This window comes from Hemiscyllium ocellatum, chromosome 1 (assembly GCF_020745735.1).
Source record: "Hemiscyllium ocellatum isolate sHemOce1 chromosome 1, sHemOce1.pat.X.cur, whole genome shotgun sequence".
Lineage (NCBI taxonomy): Eukaryota > Metazoa > Chordata > Chondrichthyes > Orectolobiformes > Hemiscylliidae > Hemiscyllium > Hemiscyllium ocellatum.
Window position 1 is genome coordinate 103,690,433 of NC_083401.1, and position 24,421 is coordinate 103,714,853.

Below are 24,421 nucleotides of genomic sequence, written 5' to 3' on the forward strand. Positions count from 1 at the left end.
ATCCTTGCTTTCCACTGGTATCGTACCTGAGGACTGGAGGGAGGCAAATGTAAGTCCTTTCTTCAAGAGAGGAAATAGGGAAATCCCTGGCAACTACAGACCAGTCAGTCTCACGTCTGTCGTCTGCAAGGTGTTAGAAAGGATTCTGAGGGATAGGATTTATGACCATCTGGAAGAGGATGGTTTGATTAAATGCAGTCAGCATGGGCTTTGTGAGGGCAGGTCATGCCTCACAAATCTTATTGAATTCTTTGAGGATGTTACTAGACAAGTTGATGAGGGTCGAGCTGTGGATGTGGTGTATATGGACTTCAGCAAGGCATTTGATAAGGGTCCCCATGGTAGGTTTGTTCAGAAGGTCAGGAGGAATGGGATACAGGGGAACTTAGCTGTCTCGATACAGAGTTGGCAGATCAACAGAAGACAGCGAGTGGTAGTGGAAGGAAAGTATTCTGCCTGGAAATCAGTGGTGAGTGGTGTTCCACAGGCTCTGTTCTTGGGCCTCTACTCTTTGTAATTTTTATTAATGACTTGGATGAGGAGATTGAAGGATGGGTTAGCAAGTTTGTAGACGACACAAAGGTTGGAGGTGTCGTTAACAATATAGAGGACTGTTGTAGGCTGCAGCGGGACATTGACAGGATGCAGAGATGGGCTGAGAGGTGGCAGCTGGAGTTCAACCTGGATAAATGTGAAGTGATGCATTTTGGAAGGTCAAACTTGAAAGTTGAGTACAGCATTAAAGATAGGATTCTTGGCAGTGTGGAGGAACAGCAGGATCTTGGTGTGCAGGTACATAGATCCCTTAGAATTGCCATCCAAGTGGACAGGGATGTTAAGAAAGCATATGGTGTTTTGGCTCTCATTAACAGGGGGATTGAGTTTAAGAGCCGCGAGATCTTGTTGCAGTTCTATAAAACTTTAGTTAGACCGCACTTGGAATACTGCGTCCAATTCTGGTCGCCCTATTATAGGAAAGATGTGGATGCTTTGGAGAGGGTTCAGAGGAGGTTTACCAGGATGCTGCCTGGAATGGAGGGCTTATCTTACGAAGAGAGGTTGACTGAGCTCGGACTTTTTTCATTGGAACAAAGAAGGAAGAGAGGGGACCTAATTGAGGTGTACAAGATAATGAGAGGCATAGATAGAGTTGATAGCCAGAGACTTTTTCCCAGGGCAGAAATTGTGAACACAAGGGGTCATAGTTTTAAGCTGTTTGGCAGAAAGTATAGAGGATATGTTAGAGGCGGGCTCTTTATGCAGAGAATTGTGAGAGCATGAAATGCATTTCCAGCAGCAGTTGTGGAAGCAAGGTCATTGGGGATATTTAAGAGACTACTGGACATGCATATGGTCACAAAAATTTGAGGAGTCATACATTAGGTTTATCTTACATGAGGATCAATAGTCGACACAACATCGTGGGCTGAAGGGCCTGTTCTGTGCTGTACTGTTCTATATCTATGTTCTATAAAAAGAGGAGGTTCCATCAGCTTGTTCACATCATCAAAAGTTGACTCAGCAGCAACAAAGATAATATGTCATAGAATATCAAAGGCAGAACACAGCCCTGCTTGACACTAGAGTGGATCTCAAAGGGTTTGGATGTTGTTCTGTCATGTCTGACTGTATCCATCATTTCAGGGAAAGGAGAGATCACATTGATCAGCTTTGACAGGAAATCAATTTTCTCCCAGAGCTTATATGGGCTGCTATTGCTCGCATTTCAAATACCTTTGTGAGATTGATGAAGAGAAGATATAGGGTCTCTTTCATTCATAGCATTTTCCTTGTACCTGCTGCACGAAGAAGATCTTGTCAATTGAGGATCTTCCACTTTGGAATTTGGGATACACATGTTCAATCAGCATCTATGGTCGGACAAGGGTAATACAGACATTTACCATGTTACACAACAGCGAGAGTCCTCAATAGTTGTTGGAATTGCTGCAGTCAGACTTGGTTTTGTGCATGATTACAAATAATGTAATCATAAAAACAGATGCATTGTTCCCTCCCTCCAGGGGAAGAAGAGTGTGCACAGATGCTACATGATAAACAGCTTCTTGTGCATGATACAACATCAGCACCCGGAACAAGAGAAACAATAATTTTGCTAAGCTCCTTTGCTGTGGGTTCAATATCCAGCACTGCCACAGCAACCAGACTTTCTATAGAGTCCAGTGTTCTTTGTTTACAACGCTCTCTGTAGAAGATATCTCAAAGTAGTCTTTCACCCACACCTCCAACTGTTTACTGTAGTCAGTTGTGACCTCCTTTGACTTGGCTTTCAGGTTGCTTTGTTCACTTTGCTAATGGATCTGTTACCTTTTTGAATTCTTTATACATACTTCTAGCATTCCCTGTGTTGAAGGTATCTAAATATTTTGACAAACTTGCATCCAGTGCACCACCTCTCTTCGTGTAGTAGTAGGCATAAGGAGCTTCATAATGTAAAAAAGGATGCTGGAATCTAAGGCCTTTTCAAGATACTTAAGCTGAGCACAAGGTCAGTGCAGTTATACTTTCCTTCAGAGCCTCTCCATCATCATGTGATCTTCAACACGTCTGTTCAAATATTAATCTACTCCACCTAGAACTTGGACTTTACTTTAAGTGGCACCTAGTACATTCAGAGTCTTCTTGCTCAAATCTCTCTTATCATTAATGAGAGGTGACTGCTTGACTTCAATGGTACGTTCAATCAATGGTCTTCTACCTCACAGCAGTCAGAATTTTTCCACTGCTGTCTCCTACATGTTGAGAGTGCAATGTTGCAAATGATGCCTCAAAGTATGCTCTGTTTTGCTCTGTGTGGGAATACAGGAGAGTACCTGTTCAATCAAATCAAGAACCACTGTTTTTTTGGCAGAATGGCTGATGTTGCTACAAAAAAAGGATTTGAAAGATGGTTTTGAAGGTTTGAACATTAACCCTAGTGCACACCGCAGAGTGATTTCTATTGCAGCTTCCACTGTTGAGTTGCATGTATTGAGAATATGATTTAGAGAATTACAGTCCATCTAATGATGATCAAACTGGTGCCAATGCCCTGATCTTGAATATATCAATAAAGAACAAGAGAAACAAAAGTAGGCCACTTGGCTCTTTGAACCTATCCCACCATTCATTAAGATCAAGGCTGACCTGATTTTAATCTGAACTCAATATTCCTGCATATCCCTGATAATCTTTCATCTCCTTTGTAATCAAGTATTTATCAACCTTCACCACAATTTTTAAAAATCGATTTTGCATCCATTGCCTTTTGAGGAAGGGTTTCAAAAAATTCACAACACACTGAGGGAAGACAAGGTTTCCTCATCTCAGATTTAAATGGAAACTGCCTTATTTTTAAACTATGGCCCATAAATTTAAATTGTCCCTCAAGAGGAAATATCCTTTCAATATCCACCCAATCATTGGCAGGAACTGATGTTAACCTATTGCATGGGATATAATGTTTAATGTCTGCGAAAGAGTTAGGAGTCCATCTTGCAGTCACAGTGATTTAATATAATCAAGATAAGATGACACAAGGGATAAATTAGCTCAGCAAACCAAGTGCTGAAAATGAAAACCCTGAATTGGTTTTTATTTTGCCCTGGACAAGATTTTGCAAGTTCATATGTATACAGTTCTGAATGCTATTCCTCAGTCCTAGTGAAGAACCCCACAATACCATGTTTCATAATTAGTAATACCCATATAATTAATAGGATGGGCTAAGTAAGTATTGTCGAAGAGAATTTGTAACTTTTTACGTGTTTGATTGCAGCACCATCATTTTAAATCACAAGCATTAATGTTCGTAGAATCTACCATAAGTACACTCATAAATACAGGTAAATGAACTTTCTATATGTATTTTTACTACATAGCTATGTACCACCAGGCAGAGAGCTGGGAATTAAAGCACTCACATTGACCAAAAATAACATTCACACTTTTCATTTTACAATTATTAATCAATGCAAAATAAGGTTAAAGCACACATGTGTGTGTTGTATTGAGAGCACATTGTTTAAGGACAGTATTTATTACTCATTTATGATTTATTCATTCAAAATGCAATTAGTCACATTTGAATTCTCAATTAGTCTTATGTGGCTTGTGGCTATCATATTGGATGACAGAGGTTGAACCAAGACCAAACAATATTTAAGGTTATAAATAACAGTTACATAATTCATCTGAGGTAAGATGAATGGGCATAGCCTGAGAAATGTAAAAGGAAAATGAAAGAATGGCTAAGATTTTGTTGATTTGCAAGAGACAAGAAGGGAGGTGCATGGGCTAGAAAAATTATGGGGAGTTGGGTTGGAATTCACCTCGCTCTCCCACATTGTCCTCCAACAATTGAAGAATGAATCAGAAAAAAAGTCTGACAACAAGTTGTCCTTCTAATATTCATGACTTGGAGGTGCCGGTGTTAGACTGGAGTGCACAAAGTTAAAAATCACACAACACCGGGTTATAGTCCAACAGGTTTAATTGGAAGCACTGGCTTTCTGGAGCACTGCTCCTTCATCACCTGATGTGATTTTTAACTCCTAATATTCAGATAAGGTAATAAGGAGGTACTTAAAAATTAAATGGAATCCTTCAGAAATCTATTGAAGAAACTTACAAAACCTAATACAGATATATAAATTGATTTATGTGATTAGGCCATGAAAAATGCCTTTATATTGATATTAATTTAAGGGCTGATTTGTCCATAATACAACATCCTTTTGGACTCTATTCATGAAAATTACCTCAGTTGAGAGACAAGATTAAACTCTTGATGGACAATTACATTACGGAACTGAATCACAGTGGCTGGATTCACTTAGCAAAATAATGTTGAAACAATTGGTTACAAAAATTATGCATTGAATTTTGCATTGGGAACAATGTTGAATTTCTATCTGATTCCAAGACTAGAAGAGCACATTGAAAGAATGGAAAACATGCATAATACATCACCAAAATTAATTTGTCAAAAGGATATTGTCACATTTCAGTGACTAATGGACTCAAAGAAATATTAGCTTTTGAAACACAGAATAAACTTTAGCAATGTAAATGCACACCATTTCAAATAAAATAATACTACAACTTTCCAATGATTAATCAAAAATGTTATTGAAGGATGGTGTGCCTGTGTTGTTGGTATTAATGACTCGGTTACATTCATCCAAACCTTTGGAGGACATTTTAAATATTTGGTTGAACTGTTTGGTTACAAAAAAGCCAATTGGATCTTAAATCTAGCTAAAAATGAATTTGCCAAAGCTAAAGTGACTGATTTTGGCCATATGTGGGACACAAGTTAAAGTTGCACCTGGAAAAACACAAATGAGGCACTTTTGGATATTTCCATTCTGAAGTCACAATGCAAACTTTTTGTAACATACTGGCATCAATGGATTTTTATAAGAGGTTTGTTCTTTTTTAACATCTGCATTGAAGAAAGGCAACATAGTTGAAAGACAAAAGGATTTCTTTGTCAATTTGAAAACTATGCTGATAAATACATCAGTTCAAGCAGCACCAAAACTTGAAAAGACTTTCAAATTGCCTATTTATGCCAATGACAACAGTTGAGTGCAATTTCATTGCAAGATGATGAAGTGGAGATCAAATAACTACTCTGTTATTTTTCACAATGGATTGTCAGCAGCAATATTCAATGATGTTTAGAGACATTGAGTCTTGTGTTGGCTCTCTAGAGTTTAAAATGTACAAAACGAATAACTCTGAAGAACCTGTTATTTATATATAATACAATGGTTCTTGGAGAGATTTCATGACCAAAAACAAAAGACTATTTCCTTGGAGTTTAATGTTACAGCTATACTATTTAAGAATCCAACTGATAAGGATAATATAATAGTGAACATTTTGTCAAGAGAAAGTATGTGATCTTTGCACTTGTTGTTGCTGAATTCAAACTAGCATTTTAGCTGTTTGAAGACTTTCCCAGTATAGGTTAGTGCCTCATTGAAGAATGAGAAGATGTCAGACAACACTGGGCTTTGGGGAAGCTATAGCATTCCCTTAAACAGGCTTCTAGGATGAGCGGACACTAAGGATAGGTATAGCTTGGTTCCAAAACAGTAATACATTTACAAATATGCATTTACATTTGCAATAAAGTATCAGCTGTATCACACACGTACCATGAAAATTGTTTCTTTTTGGCCCCCTTTGCATCACATGCACTGTGACTGGCCGGTCTCCTGATTTGACCTGGTTCATGACTGGACTTTAAAAATAATACCAGGGCCAGGAAACATGGAATGTGGCAAATACTTCTGCCTCAGGTGAGAGGGAAAATAGAATAAACGCCATGCCATAGAGGCATAGTGTGTAGGCAATGAGACCATTTCACAGAATAAATAATTGAATCCCTACATTGTGGAAGCAAGAAGCTCTGCTAATCAAGTCCACGCCAAACTTCTGGAAAGCATCCCACACAGACTCACTCCAGTAACCCTGCATTTCCCATGGTTATCTCACATAGCCTGCATATCCCAGAATAGTGTGGGCAATTTAGCATGGCCAATCCATCTAATCTACACATGTTTGGACTATGGGAGGAAACCCCACACAGACATGGGGAGAATGTGCAAACTCCACACAGACAGTTGCCCAAGGTTGGAATCGAACCTGGACACCTGGTGCTGTGAGGCAGCAGTGCTAACCACTGAGCTACCACGCTGCACCTGTGGAGAATTGTCTGAGAAAGACTCTCAGAGATTCATGGACAGAAACTCTGTATAAAACTCACCAAAAACGATACTTCACTGATTCCTAGTAAAATTCAGCCCGATGTTTAGACAGTCGGTTCTGCGATAACATGGTAGATCCATTCTCATGCAATCCTGTATAAGAAAATCGTGTAATAGCAGCACCATTTAAACTAATGTGGTCAGAATCATGTTATAACCAATACGCGCTTTAAAGTTTCGTCCTTTAGAAACAGTGTCCCCAGTCGGTCAATCATGGAATTCACATTAACAAAACACATGTTATAGCAGAGTAACCTGTACTGTTGGATTTATGGTAGGCAGAGCTAACACATGAAGACAATTAGTTTAGGTTTTGACATCATAACAGAAGATTTAATCTCTTAGTTCAGACAAAGCCAGATTCAGTTCAGGAAGTAGAAGTGTTTTGTCTATTCGTAGAATCAAGTCAGTTCAGGAATGTCAGTCTCTTCAGTGTGAGGAGCCTGTGGAACTTCCACACGGGGCATTTGGATAGAAATCTTCAAGTTATTAGAACTGAGAAATGATAAAGTTTCATGTCTACAGATACAGAATGGAATAAAGCAAATGTTTCCATTGTACAATTGGAAAGAAACTAGGACAGCCAGTTAAGGTTAAAAAGAATTGGATAGGAATCATGTTTCCCCGGGATTGAGTCTCTGTGACAGATCATATAATCCCATTAGTGTGGAAACAGGCCATTCGGCCCAACAAGTCTACATCAACCCTCCGAAGAGTAACCCACCCAGACCTATTACCCCAACCAACACATCCCTGAAAACTATCATCAGTTCACCTAACATGCCCATCTTTGGACTGTGGGAGGAAACCCACACAGATACAAGTAGAATGTGCAAACTCTACACAGACAGTCACCTGAGATTGGAATTGAATCCAGGTTCCTGGCAACTGTGAGGCAGCAGTGCTAGCCACTGACCCAAAGTGCTGATGGTGTTGGCAAATAGGTTGAAACTTTATTTTGATGTTTATGTTAAGATATTTATGTTCCTTATGTATATACATGCACCTAGTTTTGTTAGGTTATTTTCTATTTTACGTAATAAATCAATGTTCCATTTGTAAAGAACATCTGCAGTCTCATGTGAATGATTCAGTGACTAACCATCATGTCAGCTAATTGCAAAAATCAAATATATGATCTATCACAGCAGATTTCATTCTGGGATCTGCCCATACTCCTAAGGCTATGTCCTTCTGATTGCCTTTTAATAATATAGAATCTATTATTATAACCTGTAAATAAGTTGCATAGATACAATAAACTACAGTTTATTTATTCTAAAAATCTCCAAGATTAGAAGGTGGCTAGCCTTAAACATTCTAAACAGTGTAAGTTCTGAGAATCCACACATTTAGAAGTTACAGATAGCAGCAGACACAAACGATGATCAATGTTGGATCTGATGATTAAAACTTCACAGCACCAATTCCAAGGAAACAGATACTGTTGATTGTTGATGACACTGAATTCCCCATAAACTCTTGTGCTGACAACACAAAATATTTGCAAAGTATTTCAAAGAAAGACACAGAAAGCCTTTCACACCTGTTTAGAGACATGAATGAACCGATGAAATTGATAATCCCCACGGCAGAGCAATAGGTTGCATTGTGAAGTGTTGGTCTGTAGGTGAAGGCCTGTGTTCAAGTTCTGCTGGTGAACCAACAGACATCGGAGTTTGCCTGAATTCAAACTAAAAACTCCTGCAGCATGGATAAAAGCACAATAATACAGAATTTAAAGGATGAATTGCAACTGGTGTTAATGTTGTTGCATGTGGGTACCATGCAACACAGTTGGAAGAATCTCAGTATCAACAAATGCTTACGGCACAGAAAGAGGCCCATTGTGCCTGCACCTGTTCCACTGCCTATTCCCTATATCCCTGTACACCACTTCAATCTAAATAATCATCCAAAGCATTCTTGAATGCTTCAATTGAATCAGATTCAGAAATTCAGCTCGACATTTCAGCAATATCCTTTGGAAGACTTTGGGAGGAATTTTAAAGCCAATAAGTCAGGCCAAAGAAATTCTAGATTGCTAATCCCAATTTTGAATTCCATCATGAAAGCAAGGACATTGACAAACTGGTTTCCCACAGTTGTGTTGTATTCAGGGTACACTCATTTAATAATGTATTTATTCTTGGTGATTCTCTCTCTGGTGTGTTTGTGACTATGCCTGTGCTATGAAGTCCCCCCAAACTACCCACCCAACCCCGCCCCTGCTATATCTAAGAGTGTGAGTTGAACCCTACTTCTGATTTTATCTTATAATAATGTTATTGTGAGTCAGAGTCTACAAACAGAAGAAATGGGAAAGTATACCTCTCTCATTTAAGAAAGGGAAAAATTAAATAACAATCTGCTTGGAATGACAGTGAGGATAGAGAATGAGATTCATTTTAAAATTCTATAACGGCACTCTATATAGGCACAGAGACATTGCTGGCTGAGGAAGAACAAAGTTTCATTTAGTCATCCTTCTATCACCCTGATAGTGACAAGAGAAGATATTGAAGTTGTTAACTAATCCTAGCAATCAGGTAACAAAATGTAATTTTCTGAAATAATCGCATTTGTGTTATAATGATAGATTACCAACTATGGCTAGCAAAATCTAATCCTGTATTCTGGAGGATTAAAGCCATCATTTTACAATAGCATGGATAATCCCAATTTTCCACTCCTGTGAATATATGAGCAGATGCCACAATGTCGCTTTGGAGTTACAGCCCAGTAATTCTCTATGTGTGTGTGGTTCTCCATCTAGTGGTAGCACTGGCTTCAAATGCAGCTTAATTTTGAATGTGCATAGAAATATATAATGGATAAGTTGACAGGAAGCTTGTGCAGACTAAGGCTTCAAACATTCTAGAAAAATGTACATTAAAGTGGCTCAATCTTTGGAAAATAAAACAATGTTACAACATTATTTTTAAAGATTTTATTTATAAATGACATACATTTATTATAAAAGCGGTTGTATTATTTGAACACAATTTATTTTTCTTTCAAGAGGCAGATCACTATATATGTAGCGCAATAGTTGAATGTAGCATATATGAGACAACTTCAATTATTTATTAGCCCCAGCTACAATTATTCACCTAAAAATCACCAGTCCAAGTCCATATTTGGTTAAGCAAAATTTGGAGAAGGGCTGTTAACTACATACAATCAGATCCAACAACTTTCTACACAGATAATTGTAGATGCTGGCAGAGCTACATTGCATGCTACTGTAAGGACACTATGTCCAATCATGCAAATGTGAATTGACATCTTGCTAACAAAATGAGAAGAGTAAGCACAAGAATGGGTACCAAATAGAGTTTTATTGATTTAGAACCAAATATGGACTTCCTCAAAATCAGTAGATGTCAACCATACATATTGTGGAATCATGTAAAACAAAACGTAATTTTCCAATTAAAACATAAGCTGATTATTTTGTTATTGAGGCTATGTTTTCGTATTATTGGTGCTACGCATTTTGGTGATCCAAAGTGTTCATATCTCTGTAATGGTTCGCTTCTGTAAATAGCTATATTAACATTTTAGTTAAGAATTTGCTGTTGTTGTTTATAGATGAACACAATACATTTTATGGTGTCCCTCTTTTTATCTTGAATGAGTTAACAACTTCTTTAAGATAGTAATGGTGGTATATAATAGTTCTCTTGGGGAGTTTGAGTTGCTGTAGCAATATGCATTTTTTATATGCATGTTTTACTCTGAAGCTACAAATAGTGATGGCAGAGTTTCCTTTCCATTGCATAGTTGACCAAGAATCTCTCCTGCTTTTACAACCTGCTATTGACAAGCTGGAAAGATTTACAAATAGATACTCAATTTAACAATATTACGAACACACCTTTCTCGGCCATCAAGTCTTGTGTGGGACTTGAATCCAAAACAAGTATGGGACACTATCCACTGAGACACGAAACCTCCTTGAAATAATAGATGAATATCATATAAATCTGTTAAGTATTCATTTTTAATACTGCTGACTGTATCATCCAGCCCATATTCTAAGTACTATTACTCACTGGTTTTGAACATTAATGTTTAACGCTGTATCAAATATAAATGTGTACTGAAATAGTTTACTGCACTGATAAAAAGTTACAATATTACCACCTAAGCGCTTAATGTCTATTGCCTTGTTCAAGTTGTTACCACTTTAACTTTTTCTTAAGATGAAGAGAATTGCAAATGGGGCTACTGGAACAAGGACATTATGTGCTGCTATATATGCATCACTACTTTCTCAGTACTTCTTTAATTGCTGAGGAGAAAAAAACATACAAGAATATGTAAAAAGTCCTCTTTAAAAATCTGTTGAGTGCTAAACCACATATTTTACACAATAGAGAGACTGCAAGATAAACATCAGTCTTTTCTGAAACCATGCAGAAGAGTAGGTAACTTCAGTTTAATATGAACTGGTCACATGAGATAAATCAATTAGGCCTCAGCTTCATGTTTTACTCATTTCCTTAGCAATATCACATGTATCCCGCTCACTTGAGAGTTGATAAAGATGTTTCTTGAGTCGAATACCAATTATTTCACATTCACTGCAGATGCTCAACACTTTGACAGTCCGTGTGCAACAGCCTGCATTTTCTAAGGCACAGTTTTAATGTGAAAGAAATAAAATATTCTTCCAACAGACTAACCCAACAATGGTTACAAATAAAAATACAGCAAACATGTATCACATAGTACTTCAGCATAAGGACTTGACTAGCATGCAAAACATAGCTTTATCTATTTCAATAAATAAATGTCAAATATGTAACTTTAAGAAATAATTATAGCTGAGCCAGACAAGAAGGGGTTTATTTATTTGTATATTAAATGATTATGGACTATACTTTAACATTTATCCTACTGAATGAAAATCGAGAGCTTCAGTGAGTATGGGGCTGACATTGTGTTGCTGTTGTTTAAAGTAAGGACAACGTATTTGGATAATTAGGTGCTTTCCATTCTCCTCAGAATCACTTTGCAGGCATCTGCCTGAAATATAAGTGGATTGCTAAGCAAAGGATCATGGCATGTCTCAGGCTAGTTGTAATTATTTGGCTAGCCTCATTTGACTACAAAGTAAGAACAGTGACATTTTAAAGGTCTGTGGTAATCTCTTAATGATACTTTTCACAAAAAACAAAAATTACAAGCCTGCAGCCTTCAGCAACTTTGCAGAATGTTCCATCGGACAGATTTACAGATAACTTAAACTGCTGAATGCAATCTATTTGTTTTCCTGCTTGGAAAAATTTGGCTTTATAAAATGTTTCATAGTTTCAGTGCTTCATAATAGGCAGAATGTTTTACAATGAAGGTGTAATAATCACCAAAACATTTGTTACTATATTGTTACTATTTTGTAACGTTAAAGGGCTCTGATACTTCAATTACTCTCCGTGTAAAGAAATGTTTGCATTTTAGAGGGATCACTAGACTCAGTTTGAGGCAAAAATATGAAACTTCAAACTTGCTGCTCATCTGTTTCTGGTCAGATTCAGAATGTAAAATGGTAGCATAAGCCATATTCACAGTTCAAATGGTAAGGGCAAGCATTTGAAAACATGAGGGAAATCACATTAGAGTTACTTGAATTTTGTTATTTTAATTCTTGGTGCATCTTGATTCAGAGGAAGTATGTTAGATTATGCTGGGATGGCACGGTGGCACAATGGTTAGCACTGCTGCCTCACAGCGCCAGAGACTCAGGGTCAATTCCCCCCTCGGGTAACTATCTGTGTGGAGTTTGCACATTCTCCTTGTGTCTGTGTGGGTTTCCTCCGGGTGCTCCGGTTTCCTCCCACAGTTCAAAAATGTGCAGGTCAGGTGAATTGGTCACGCTAAATTGCCTGTAGTGTTAGGTGCATTAGTCAGGGGTGAATGTAGGGGAATGGGTCTGGGTGGGTTGCTCTTTGGAGGGTCGGTCTGGACTTGTTGGGCCAAAGGGCCTGTTTCCACACTGTAGGGAATCTAATCTAATTACAGGAGAAAAAACACCGAGCTAACAAGAAATTTAGGGGCTGGATCAATGCTATACCAGAAAAACTCATCAAAGTGTGGAACAATGAATTCTTTTTGTGATCCTGAACATGAATTGCAGCCTTTTGGCAGTGTACTAATTAGTCATTAACTTGAAGGTCATATCCACCTGGATGCTCCTTTATAGAAACTTAGCTCAACTGGCTAAAAATAGATGAGAGAAAGTCTGTAATGAATATTCACAAAAATCTGATGTAATGTTAGAACCATTGGCAGTCCTAATGTGAAAGCAGTCCTTCCTAATACAACAAATTGGTGTCATAAACCGTGGACTGGCATGCACATTTCCCTAAAAGACAAGTATCTCAGTTTTCCTTTTTCAAAAAGAAATGGTTCATTAATAAACTGTGTAGCTGTATGCTGTCAAAATCTAGTATCAAAAACCTTGGTTATTGCCTCATTATTCATTTTTTTAACCGATTACAAACACTGTCACACTTTGCAATCTAAAATATCAAAATTAATGTAAATCTATCCATTTTGAATTATCTCGACACCTCCTCAATGTTACACAGACAGCTTAAGTTACTTGCAGGAAAAGGAAGAAGATAGTTATTATCCATCATGTAGGACAAATATAGGGCAGAATCTTGTGGAGGCAATGGAGTATCTCAGCCACTGGTTGGAGTGCTGATGAGATATCCATGTTGCATCGTTTTGGGAGGGCCTTCTGCAGCTGAACACTGACATCCTTCTCCTTAGGGATGGGTGACCCACCTGCTGACAACTACTGCCCAATCAGAGGTTGGCAACTCTTCTGCACTCAGAGGTGGTACCATGGGATCTCATGCTACTGTCCATTTGATATATCCACTAGAGGCCTTGGATTGAGGAGGAACCTGGGTACCGATGAGTGATGGAGTGAGAGAGGGATCATGGTAAAAGTGAGTCAGCAGCAAAGGCAGTGTTATGGAGTCAGAAAGACCCCTTACTGCTGATACCAGATCTCACAATCAGGCACTGAGTGAGAATGAGGAATCCATATATCACTCTTTTACCCCTCCTCTGCCAGAGTTTGAAAGCAAATATGTGGTTTGCTGGTTGTGCTCACAGCTTGGCGAGTCCCCACCACTCCTTTGCTGACACTAGTTTTATGCCAGCTTTATGCATTAGGACCTGAAGTGGGCATTAAATGGATTTAATCAGGATGAAAGCAGGTTCTCATCCTTCCATCAATTCAGTGTTCCCTGCCACAAGATTCAGTCCCTAATTATTATTTATTTACTCCAATAATAATTTTAAATTTTGTTTCAAATAATTGGAAGAGGCAACAAAATAAATTATATATCACACAATATTAATTAAATAGGTATCCAGTTAAAAGCTTTTATTTGACATGAAATTTAGTACGCTACTTTTGTAACTCTGAGCACAAAAGAATGGTGGTTTCACTAAATTTTAAAAGATCCAAGGTGTAGACTGCCAAAATAACAATGCAGATAGAAGCTACTTTGGAAAATAATATCTCTTCTAATGAGAAAGCCAGTGAATGACAGTTTCTACCCATGATTGTCCATAAAGCAATCGTCGCAATGATCAGCGTTGAGCATGGGCCATCCGAGTTTTTCCTGACATCCAGTTGCTGTTGCTGATTGGCATGTGGCACGGTCATAAAGTAGTGGGTTGTCCAGCGGCTAAAAACAGTAATCAATTTCAAAGGACAATAATCAGTTGAAGTGCATCTCTGTCTATGTATGCAAATACATATAGAAGACAAATACTGTCATGAAATCACTCAGTGATTTAAGTTCAACTAACGTTATTGAGTGCATCAATTTCAAACATTGACAGGGCTACCATTTTGGAATTGGGATTCTAAATTGCTTGGCACCCCAGTTTTGCATTGGGCATGGTTATATTACTATTTCCCTTTCATTATGAAGCATTTAATTTTTACTGGCATTGTTCTTATCATTTTTAAAAGCAACTTTGGAAACCATTAAGAATTCTTTAAAAAGATAACTAAGAATAGGGAAGATATTTCTACTCTGAATTTCTGCTGCATACCTCAAATACTACTGTCAAACTACAGACTTGAAACCTATAATTTCCCTTTCGTGAAAGTTGAAGATTGCGAAATCCTAAGCGGATGTTATTTCTTTGACCAGCAGCAAGTCAAAGAGAATGTTTGCTCTTAGGTTAGAGGTTTAAAATCGTACATTTAAAAATCTAAGTAATGAATTTGCAACTTGTACAATGTTCTAAAGTAAATCTGCTAAAGAAAGATAAGGTTTAAATAGCTCCTGAATTAATGAGATTACATTTTAAAATGGCCTGCTTACAGAAAATAGAATACAAAAAGTAAATAGAATAAGCTTTGAACCAGAAAGTTTTTGAAAAAATCTGTTCTGTGTTCAATGCTATAGATATCTCTCATAAAATCACAAAGTAGAATATTTCATATATTACAAAACATATTTATTATTAAGCTTTGTTGCTACATTATCAATAAAAAACTTATGAGTTTTGACAATTCAGTGGATAGCTAGGTAAGATGCATTTCAAAACAGTCAGCGAGAAACTCATGAGGTGAAGCACTTACAAGTAGAAAAGGTGGAAACAAGGGGAAAAATGCTTGCAATAATTCACTATCCCCTTTTTTTCCAAGTCAATGTGAAATATTCATCACCAAGTCTGAAAGGTTAATGGGCATAATGCCATTAATGTAAGCTATACAAATCACTTTTTATTATTTATTGCTATAAATGTGGTTGACCAGCATATACTGTGATCATCAATAATAGTAATCAAATATTTACCAAAGATATTTAACTTTGGGTCTTGCAGTGTTTTTATTTGTTATTCTTCACTTTGTAACCTAAGAGTAAAATTAACAAGACACAGATAACACACGGGCAAGGGGTGGATGGTTGTCATCAAAATGGAGGACAGAGGTCAAACTCTTGTAGAATTCTGAATTCTGGCCAAGAGACCATACGACCATAAAGAAATCAGAACAAGACTTGGCTGTTAGCTTTGGTCTTGAAGTGTTTTTATTTGTAATTCTTCAATTTATAATCTGGGATGGAAGTATTCTCTTAAAGGTAAAGCTTGGACAGGCTGTCCTCACTGGAGGCTACACGACTCAAAAACAATGTGTTTCCTTCAAGACTGAGATAAGGAGGATTTCTTCCTCTCAAAGGATTGTGCATCTTTGGAACGGTTTTCCCCACACAGTAGTGGAGGCAGGGCAATTAAATACTTTTAAGACAGAGATAGGTGGAGTCTTGATTAACAAGGGAGTCAAAGGTTGGGGGAGGGGGGTGGGGGGTTGGTAGGTGGGAATGAAGAGTTGAGATTACATTTGGATCAAGCCATGATCTTATTAAAGGATAGAGCAGGCTTTAGAGGCCAGATGGCCTTCACTTACTCCTAAGTCGAATGCTCATACGTATATTTAGATTAGAACTTTGAAAACTTTAACATAGGAATATTTTACATGAAATACAGTGCTCAAATGTAACTCACTTCTGGACCTGATGTAACAATCATTACAATTAAGAAGCCCATTACGAATCCGGACATCTGTCCCAGTGGTTGCATCTCCAAGTTGACCTTTACAGATACCACACTGTAATATCAAACAACAAGTGGTTAAGCCATTTCAATTCTTAAAAAAAAAATCAATTTATTTAGATTTGATACAAAATAAGAAATGAACAGGAATTGATCATAAAAGTACATGTGGTTTCATGTGCTTCTGGACTCATCCCTTCTATAAGCTCACATACACTGATAATCATTCTGTTGTATTATTTTTAAGAGTTGAAAAAATTTGTTTTACATTTTTGCCAAGGAAAACATTTTGGTGATGCATCAGAGGAATTGGTGCCACTGGTAATTAAGCACACCTTTAAAATGGCACGAGGAGAATATTATTTGCATGAATAAATGGGCAAATAATATAAACAACACAGAAAAACAAGATACCTTGTTATATTACTGTGCAACTTAAAGAATTATAGATGAGTTTCCATAATACAATGGGCCAGACTTTGCTACAGCAGGACATCCAACATTGTCTGCCTTCACTTACTCCTAAGCCGAATGTTCATACGTATATTTAGATAAGAACTTTGAAAACTTTAACATAGGAATATTTTACATGAAATACAGTACTCAAATGTAACTCACTTCTGGACCTGATGTAACAATCATTACAATGGGTTTCAAAATAAATACCTGGGGTCAGAACAAACAACTGTGTATTGACTTCACTAATCAGATTTAAGAACTGAGAAACAAATAGGTGGGAAGAAATTGCAAATTGGAGTTGGTTTAATGTCAAAATAGGTATAGCAAGAGAAATAAAACAGAACAAGAAAAATCTAGATTAGATGGGAGATTAACAAACAGAAAGAATAAAGTCATTTTTTTTAAATGTGCTTCTTAAAATCTCTAACAATTAATACTTACACTAGTTAGTTTTCCGTGCAAGAGAGCTCAAATAATGATTATTACACCTTCATTAAAAAGGTCCTTTTTAATGGAAATGATCTTTAATTTTCTGTGGTGAATTTTGTTTATGTCTGCTGCTACACCTTTCAATACATTTGTGAGGCAGAATGTAAGAAGCATTTTTCACAAAGCTGAGAGTTGAGCAGTGCAACTTGGACAATGTTTGGATATTTGTGTCTCTCCTTGCAATTAGTTTTTTGCTTAAAATTGTTCTATCAGTGGAGCGTAAATAATATCTATTGCTGTTAACCTCACCTTTAGTTTTACAGTAAATGATGATCCTTCAACAGAATGTTTGACTAAACTTTGTAAGTTGTTTTTAATAATTTCAGAAATGGAGAAGTTTACTTTGAAGATATTGGTCCAAGTACTTCCAGTCATTACAAAAAATGACCAAGCTATCATGCTTGTCCATCTTATTGGTGATGTAACATGAAAGCTTCATTTTACCAGAAGCCTGAATGGTCTCACTATCAAATCTAGTTCACTATAAATTTTTAATACTGTTTTTATTACAGATTCCTGGAATGGACTGAGATTTTCAATTTGCAGAGTCCAAAAACATAACATGAAGCTGCTGGTGCCATCACAAAAGCAAGAGTATCAAATTGGTCTGGGATAATGGGAGATGATCTAGCATTTTACTTTGGTTTGAGTATAACCACTTCGACAACTGATGAGCACCTTTAACTGAGAACATTGGCAATCTTCTGATTTGGTACTTTATCTGCCTCTGACAATGTCATATTCTGTCACTTGCTCAAAAAGAAAATTATCCTGTCAGTAACATTTAAAGTCATCTCCTTAAATATTACCATACAGATTTAACTCTTGCTGTGCCATTTTGATGTTAGCAGAGTGCCAGGATGCAATAATTCATCCATTGGTGGGAAAATTCATGACAACAATCCACCTATGCTGAAGTGGATTTTTATAGCTCTAATCCTCAATTGAAATAAAATAAATAAAACAGATTTTTGTCACTGGTCACAGTTTATTTGAGGCTCGTTTTAAATTCAAACTTCCAGCCAAGTACATTTCTAGCAACACACTCGTGTGATGGAATTTATGATTGGGTCATACAAATATTGTGATTTGGCTAGGGACAGTTAATACATTGATTAACTCTGAACAAGCACCAATTAATTGACAGAACTACCCAGTAGATTTCCCATTTTTATAGAAAAATTAACTCTACTTCTTAAAATTAATTCCACAGGATGTAGGTATCTCTGGCTAGGCCAACATTTACTGCCCATTTCAAATAAAGAAGGTGCTAGAGAGTTTTGTCCTTAAGTTGCTGGCATCTATATGGAACACCCACAGTGTTTTTAAGGAGGGAGCTCCAGGATTGTGACCCAGTGATGGTGAGGAAACTGTGATGGAGGAAAGTGTGTGATTTGGAGGGGAGCTTGAAGATGGTGCTGTTCCCACTTGCTGCCCTTGTCCTTCTGACGTCAGAAGTCGCAGGTTTGGATAGTGCTATTGAAGTAACTTTGGTCAATTAATACAGTACATCTTCTAAGACAGTACATACTGCTGCCACTGTATGTCAGTGGTGGAGCTAGTGAATGTTGAAGGGGTGGATGTGGTGCCAGACAAGTAGCTGCTTTGAAGCGAAACCAGAAATTGCTGGAAAAACTCAGCAGGTCTGGCAGCATCTGTGGAGAGATCCATCCTCAGAACTAAGTGGCTGTTTTGTCCTGGATGGTTGGAGTTACACTTATCCAGGCAAGTAGCCTATCAAGCCACTCGGCTGTATCACAATGCTAGAGTAATTGAACAACCTGATACTAGAAATGACCTTCTTACTAACATTTCTGATTTTGTGTCAACATTGAGAGAGATTTTCCACAGACAAGGTAAGCAAAAGCCTGATATAGTCATAATATTGAATAATACCTTACAGCCCATGTTCCAGACCATCCTGTATATTGATAGAACTGGTCGACCAAAGGCAGAGACAATAGTATATACAGTGGAAAGGTATGCCAAGAGTCCTCAAAATTGACTCTAGACCCCATTTTAGCAGATAAATGAGCCAGCATAGTTAAAGCTTAAGGCAACACTTACTAAAAACTGAGATTTGAAGCAATTTCTTGTGAATGCTGCCAGAGAGTTGTGGAGGATAGAACATATGGAGAATTTAAAGAGAAGATGGGTAGATTTTTGAAATATCAGGAAGTTAATGGATGAACTGGCATGATTGAGGAGTTGCGGCCTGGGGCAGATCAGCCATGATCCTGTTGAATGGGGAAGCAGGCCTGAGGGGACGAAAGGCCTACTACATCTTCGCCGATTCCTTATGTTTTTACGTAACACAGTACAAAGCAAACTGGGTGACTGCTTGAAGAAACACCTCAGCTCTGTTCATAAAGATGACCCTGACATTCCACTTGCTTGCTATTTCAATAAACCACCTTCATCTCATGCTAAATCTCTGTCTTATGGAGTTAAAACAAACCTTGATGCAAGCTGCAGGAACAACTGCTAAGGCACTTTACAGCATTTACAATATGGCTTCGTGAAAGGGAAATAATATGACTAATTCATTAGCATTTTTTCAGGAAGTTTCAACCAGAGTAGATAGAGAGGAACCAGTAGGTGTGTTGTATTTTGATTCCCAGAAGGTGTTTAACAAGGTTTCTCACAAAAGTTTAAGTCATAAGTTAAGAGCCCCTTGTGTTGGAAGTAGTATATTGGTATGGATAGAGAACTGGTTCATGGACAGGAGACAGTGAGTGGAGATAAAAGGTTCTTTTTCAGGTTGGTGACCTGTGAACAGTAAGGTTTCACAGGGATCAATGCAAAGACTCCACTGTTTTTAATACATCTCAATGACATGGAGGAAGAGAGTGAATATAACGTAGTCAAATTTGCAGACAACATAAAAGTAGGTGAAAAGGTAAGTTGTGAGAAGTGTACAGTTTACTGTTTACAGAGAGGTGCTGATAGGTTAATTAAGTGGGAAAAAAGTTGGCAAACGGAGTATAATATAGATAAGTGTGAAGTTGTTCATCTTGGAAGGAGGAAGTTAAAGAACAGTATTATTAAATGCAGGAAAAAAAAACTTGCAGAAAACCGAAACACAAAGAGATATGAGTGAGCTTACACACAAAACACAGAAAACTAGCACTCAGCTGCAGCAGGTGATCAGGAAGGCAAATGGAATGTTAGTCTTTATTGCAAGGGGATTGGAGTGTAAGGGTAAGGAAGCCTTACTAGAACTGTCCACGTGCTGGTGAGACCACAACTGGAGTACTTTGAGCAGTTTTGGTGCTTTCATATAAAAGAAAAGTTTTTATTTCATTGGAGGCAGTTCAGAGAAGGGCACCAGAATGACTCCTAGTATGGATTGATTGAGCAAGGGCTTAGCAGTGGTGATTCTACTCACTGGAGTTTAGAAGAATGAGAGGTGATCTCATTGAAACATACAGGAATCTTACAGGGTTTGCCAGTGTAATTGTTGAGGGGATGTTTCCCCTCATGGGTGAGTCTGGCACCAGAGGGCAAGATCTCCTCCAGGTAACACATCTCCTTGACTTGGAAACACATCACCATTTCTTCTTTGTCACTGAGTTAAAATTCTGATCACTGTTCCTTATTACATTGTGGATGTACCCACACCAATAGCCCATGTAGGCAGATCACCACTTTCTCAAGGTCAATTGGGAATCTTACTCTATGAACAAACAATATAGAATAACAGACCTGATGGGCCAAATAATCTCTTCTCACTTTTTGAGATTTTCAATTCTATAATAATTTCTATAATCTTTTGTAAAAAATGGTGTTCAGAGTGATATACTTATGATATATTTATGTTCGCCATCAACACAGACTACAATCCAATTAGTTGGAGAGTTTCTTGAAAAAGGTCAGGCAGATAGACTCACCGTGAAACACTGAATATGGAAATATAGACTGAGTGTTTCGATGATCATGGCTGCACCTTTTCCAAGAGGAAGCCCACAAGTTGAGCACAACTTCTTCCCACTGACTGACCTACAAAACAAGACAGAGAAGCAATGTTCAAATTTGTTTCTTCAATGAATTAAACACGGTAAATATCTTTGTTGGTTTTATTGCTGACCCCTTACGACTTATACAGCTGCACCTCAATATTCTGAATCAGACTAATAGCAGTAACAGCAATCTTTTATGCTTATCTGTATATCTTGAGCTGGAGTGTTAGGCTGTAGTGATATACTACAACTTAGTAGAGGTTAGTTGGTTGTGTCACAGCTCCATTCTGTGATGCCCACCTACTGGGTGCCTGTAGCTGAAGAGATGAGTGTGGGAGTGGCGGAGATTGACCTGATTGTAAGTTTTCATGAGATCCAGACCTAGGAGAAGATAAAGATTTTATAATCTTGACAATAGCATTTTCTTCATGTACTTCCACTTATAGGAGATCAAATTTTTAATGTGGTCAATTATTGGAGACAATAGTAACAAACATTCTTCAGCAATCTGTATATAAATGGATATTATCTTTCACATTAGTGCTTGGAGGCTTTGTATACTTCTTGCACCTCTGATATAATGGCAGTCTTGAGAGATTGGTCAAAAAGTAACACCTAACCTTGACCTTTGTTCAAACAGTTAATGTTACTTTCCACTGTGAGAAGGTGGAGCATTGTAGGTTTATGCTGAATTGGTCAAATGTAACAAAGTTACAAAAAGAAATGTGTAGCGTACAAAGACAACTTCAAAGAAAATGGTACTTAATGAGCACCAAGGAATGGTTTGATGTGAACCTGCCATACAGCATAATTTGTCAACCTGAGCATTTATGATATTCTCTGGGCACCAATTCCACAATAAAAAGACATCAAAAAGTGAGACGCAGGCTGCCTTTTATAAGACTGCTCTTCACAATTAAATCAAACTAGAGAGGAAGAGAGTATTGATAATGCCCCTCTATTATTGAGAAGCCCCTGTCAATCTCATATGCTTTTCAAAGTTCTAGTGAACACATTACTTGCAAAGCTATAAGGGGTCAAATTATTTCTCAGCAAACTCTGCCAAAATTCTGTATTCAACACAAACCTCCAGACCATGAACAGATGCACTGTCTCAAAGACATTCACAGACTGTCAATCAACTAAATAAATGCTTATTTGAACTTAACAATTATATTTCCAAATACAATATTGTGAGAATCTTTCAAGCCTTCAGTTACCATTCAGTGAAAAGGGACAGCTCAGTTGTGTAGTATATACTGAATCGGTATGAATAGTGAAGTTTACTATCCAGCATAGGGCACTTCATGAGTCAAGTATGAAACTGGTTTATGATAAGTTTAGCATACATTGGCCTAGGTTTTGCGGTAGTAATGAAGGCAAAACAGTTAGAAGAAAAGTAGTCTAATACATATATTGTACCTTTCACAACCACAGGATATCTCTTAAGTGCTTTACAGCCAATGAAACACTTCTGAAGTGTTGTCATTGTTACGACACAGGCAAGCTGCAGCTTATTTGTGCTCAGCAAATTCCCACCATTAACAAGATTACAAGAACCAGATTGGGAGACAAAAATACCTCTCTGTTATTTTTGAAATAGTGCTTTGAGATCTTTTATGTCGAGCTTAGAAAGAAGATAGCACCTTGGTTAAATACTACAACTGAAAATGTGTTGCTGGTTAAAGCACAGCAGGTCAGGCAGCATCCAAGGAATAGGAAATTCGACATTTCGGGCATAAGCCCTTCATCTTTTACCTAAATACTACAACTAAAAAGTTGCACATTTCACAGAGCAGTACACCCTTAGCACTGCACTGAGCAAGTCAGCTTTTCTCTTTATGCTGAAATCTTAGAGTGGAACCTTGTGATTTAAAATGATTGTTCTACAAACAGTGCCACAGTGACAGAGATCCTTTGAAATTGATAATGACCTCTCAAATATGCATATGTGCAGTTAAATGTTGAAACCAGCATTTGCTGTCAGTGTTTCTATATTTCTTCATAGATGTAGATGTTCTTATGCACTACAATCACACAGATATCATTGAACGAAAGAACTTTCACACTATTACTCTCAAGATGTTACATCTTGTTGAATGAAGTGTAACTGACTTTTTAAATGATATACTAAGGTGGAGGACAAGAAAAAGTTGTGGCTGTAATAGATGCTCCTTTTTTGAGGTATTTAAGGTGTTGGAGCTAATTTCCTCGAATTCCAGGAGCAGCAATTACTGCTTGATATGCTGTCACATTGGTTTGGAACACTGCGGTAAAAAAGATCAAAACAGCGGCACTTTAAAAAGGAGGAAGACAGCCCAAGGCACCGACTACATGGTCAGAGAAAGAAACCTGCACAGCTGTCTGACAGAGCAGTGAACCTGCACAGTTACTGCCTTTGCTGTTGGAGTTCAAGTATCTCTGGGTGTCAGAGACCATCTGGGTAAATTAACAAATAGGGAAATTCACATCTGACCTTGGAGGAACCTGTGTGGGAGAGCTCACAGCACAGGAGCTGATAAGTGCATAGTTTTTAAGTGTAACCTTGCTGTAAATCTATAGTAGTGAGTAGAGTGGGTTCTTTCTTGATTATACGTTTTATTGACATCCGTCTCTCAATTAAATTTTAAAAATATAAACCATAAGTGCTAAGTTAACCTGGAGCATTGTTTTTAGAGCTGTAAGATGATGGTATTTTCTGGGTCTGTAGGTTGTTAAGGAGCAAAGATAGCCTTTAGTAGAGTAATATGCTTTTCCTGTTGGATGTGGCAGTTTAGGGAAAGTTTCTACGTTACTGATGATTATGTCTGCTCGAAGTGTGTTTGGTTGTGAATCCTATCAGTTTGCATGGATCAGTTGGAGCAGCAGTTAGAGGCAATGAGGAATTTACAGGAGCTAGTGGGTGTGATGGATTGTAGTTGCAGGACGGGAGATAACCTGAAGGTACAATCAGGTAGATGGGTTACCACCAGGAAAGGTTGGAGAGGGAGGCAGGTAGGGCAGGAGTCTCATGTGGCTATTCCCATCTCAAACAAGTACACGGTTTTGGAAAATGTAGGGGGTGATGGACTCTCAGGAGAATGTAGCACAAACAGCCAAGTTTCTGGTAGCGAGAATTTCTCTAATGTAAAGAGGGGC

The 24,421-nt window shown here is 37.7% G+C and overlaps 1 protein-coding gene across 11 annotated transcripts in view; it reads right to left on the minus strand.

Moving 5' to 3' along the window:
* Positions 1 to 9,778: 9,778 nt before the first annotated feature.
* LOC132815543 (LIM and calponin homology domains-containing protein 1-like) overlaps positions 9,779 to 24,421 on the minus strand; it is a 345,401-nt gene continuing 330,758 nt past the window's right edge. For 10 of the 11 annotated variants that reach the window (XM_060824553.1, XM_060824575.1, XM_060824556.1 and 7 more), the window contains 4 exons: positions 21,584 to 21,664; positions 21,215 to 21,323; positions 16,329 to 16,431; positions 9,779 to 14,494 (listed from right to left, as the gene is read on the minus strand). In XM_060824553.1, the coding sequence (XP_060680536.1) occupies positions 14,469 to 14,494; positions 16,329 to 16,431; positions 21,215 to 21,323; positions 21,584 to 21,664 (319 nt within the window). In that variant the 3' untranslated portion in view covers positions 9,779 to 14,468. Of the gene's footprint in view, positions 14,495 to 16,328; positions 16,432 to 21,214; positions 21,324 to 21,583; positions 21,665 to 24,421 lie in introns of those variants that run through there. The other variant, XM_060824559.1, reaches the window with a different exon arrangement.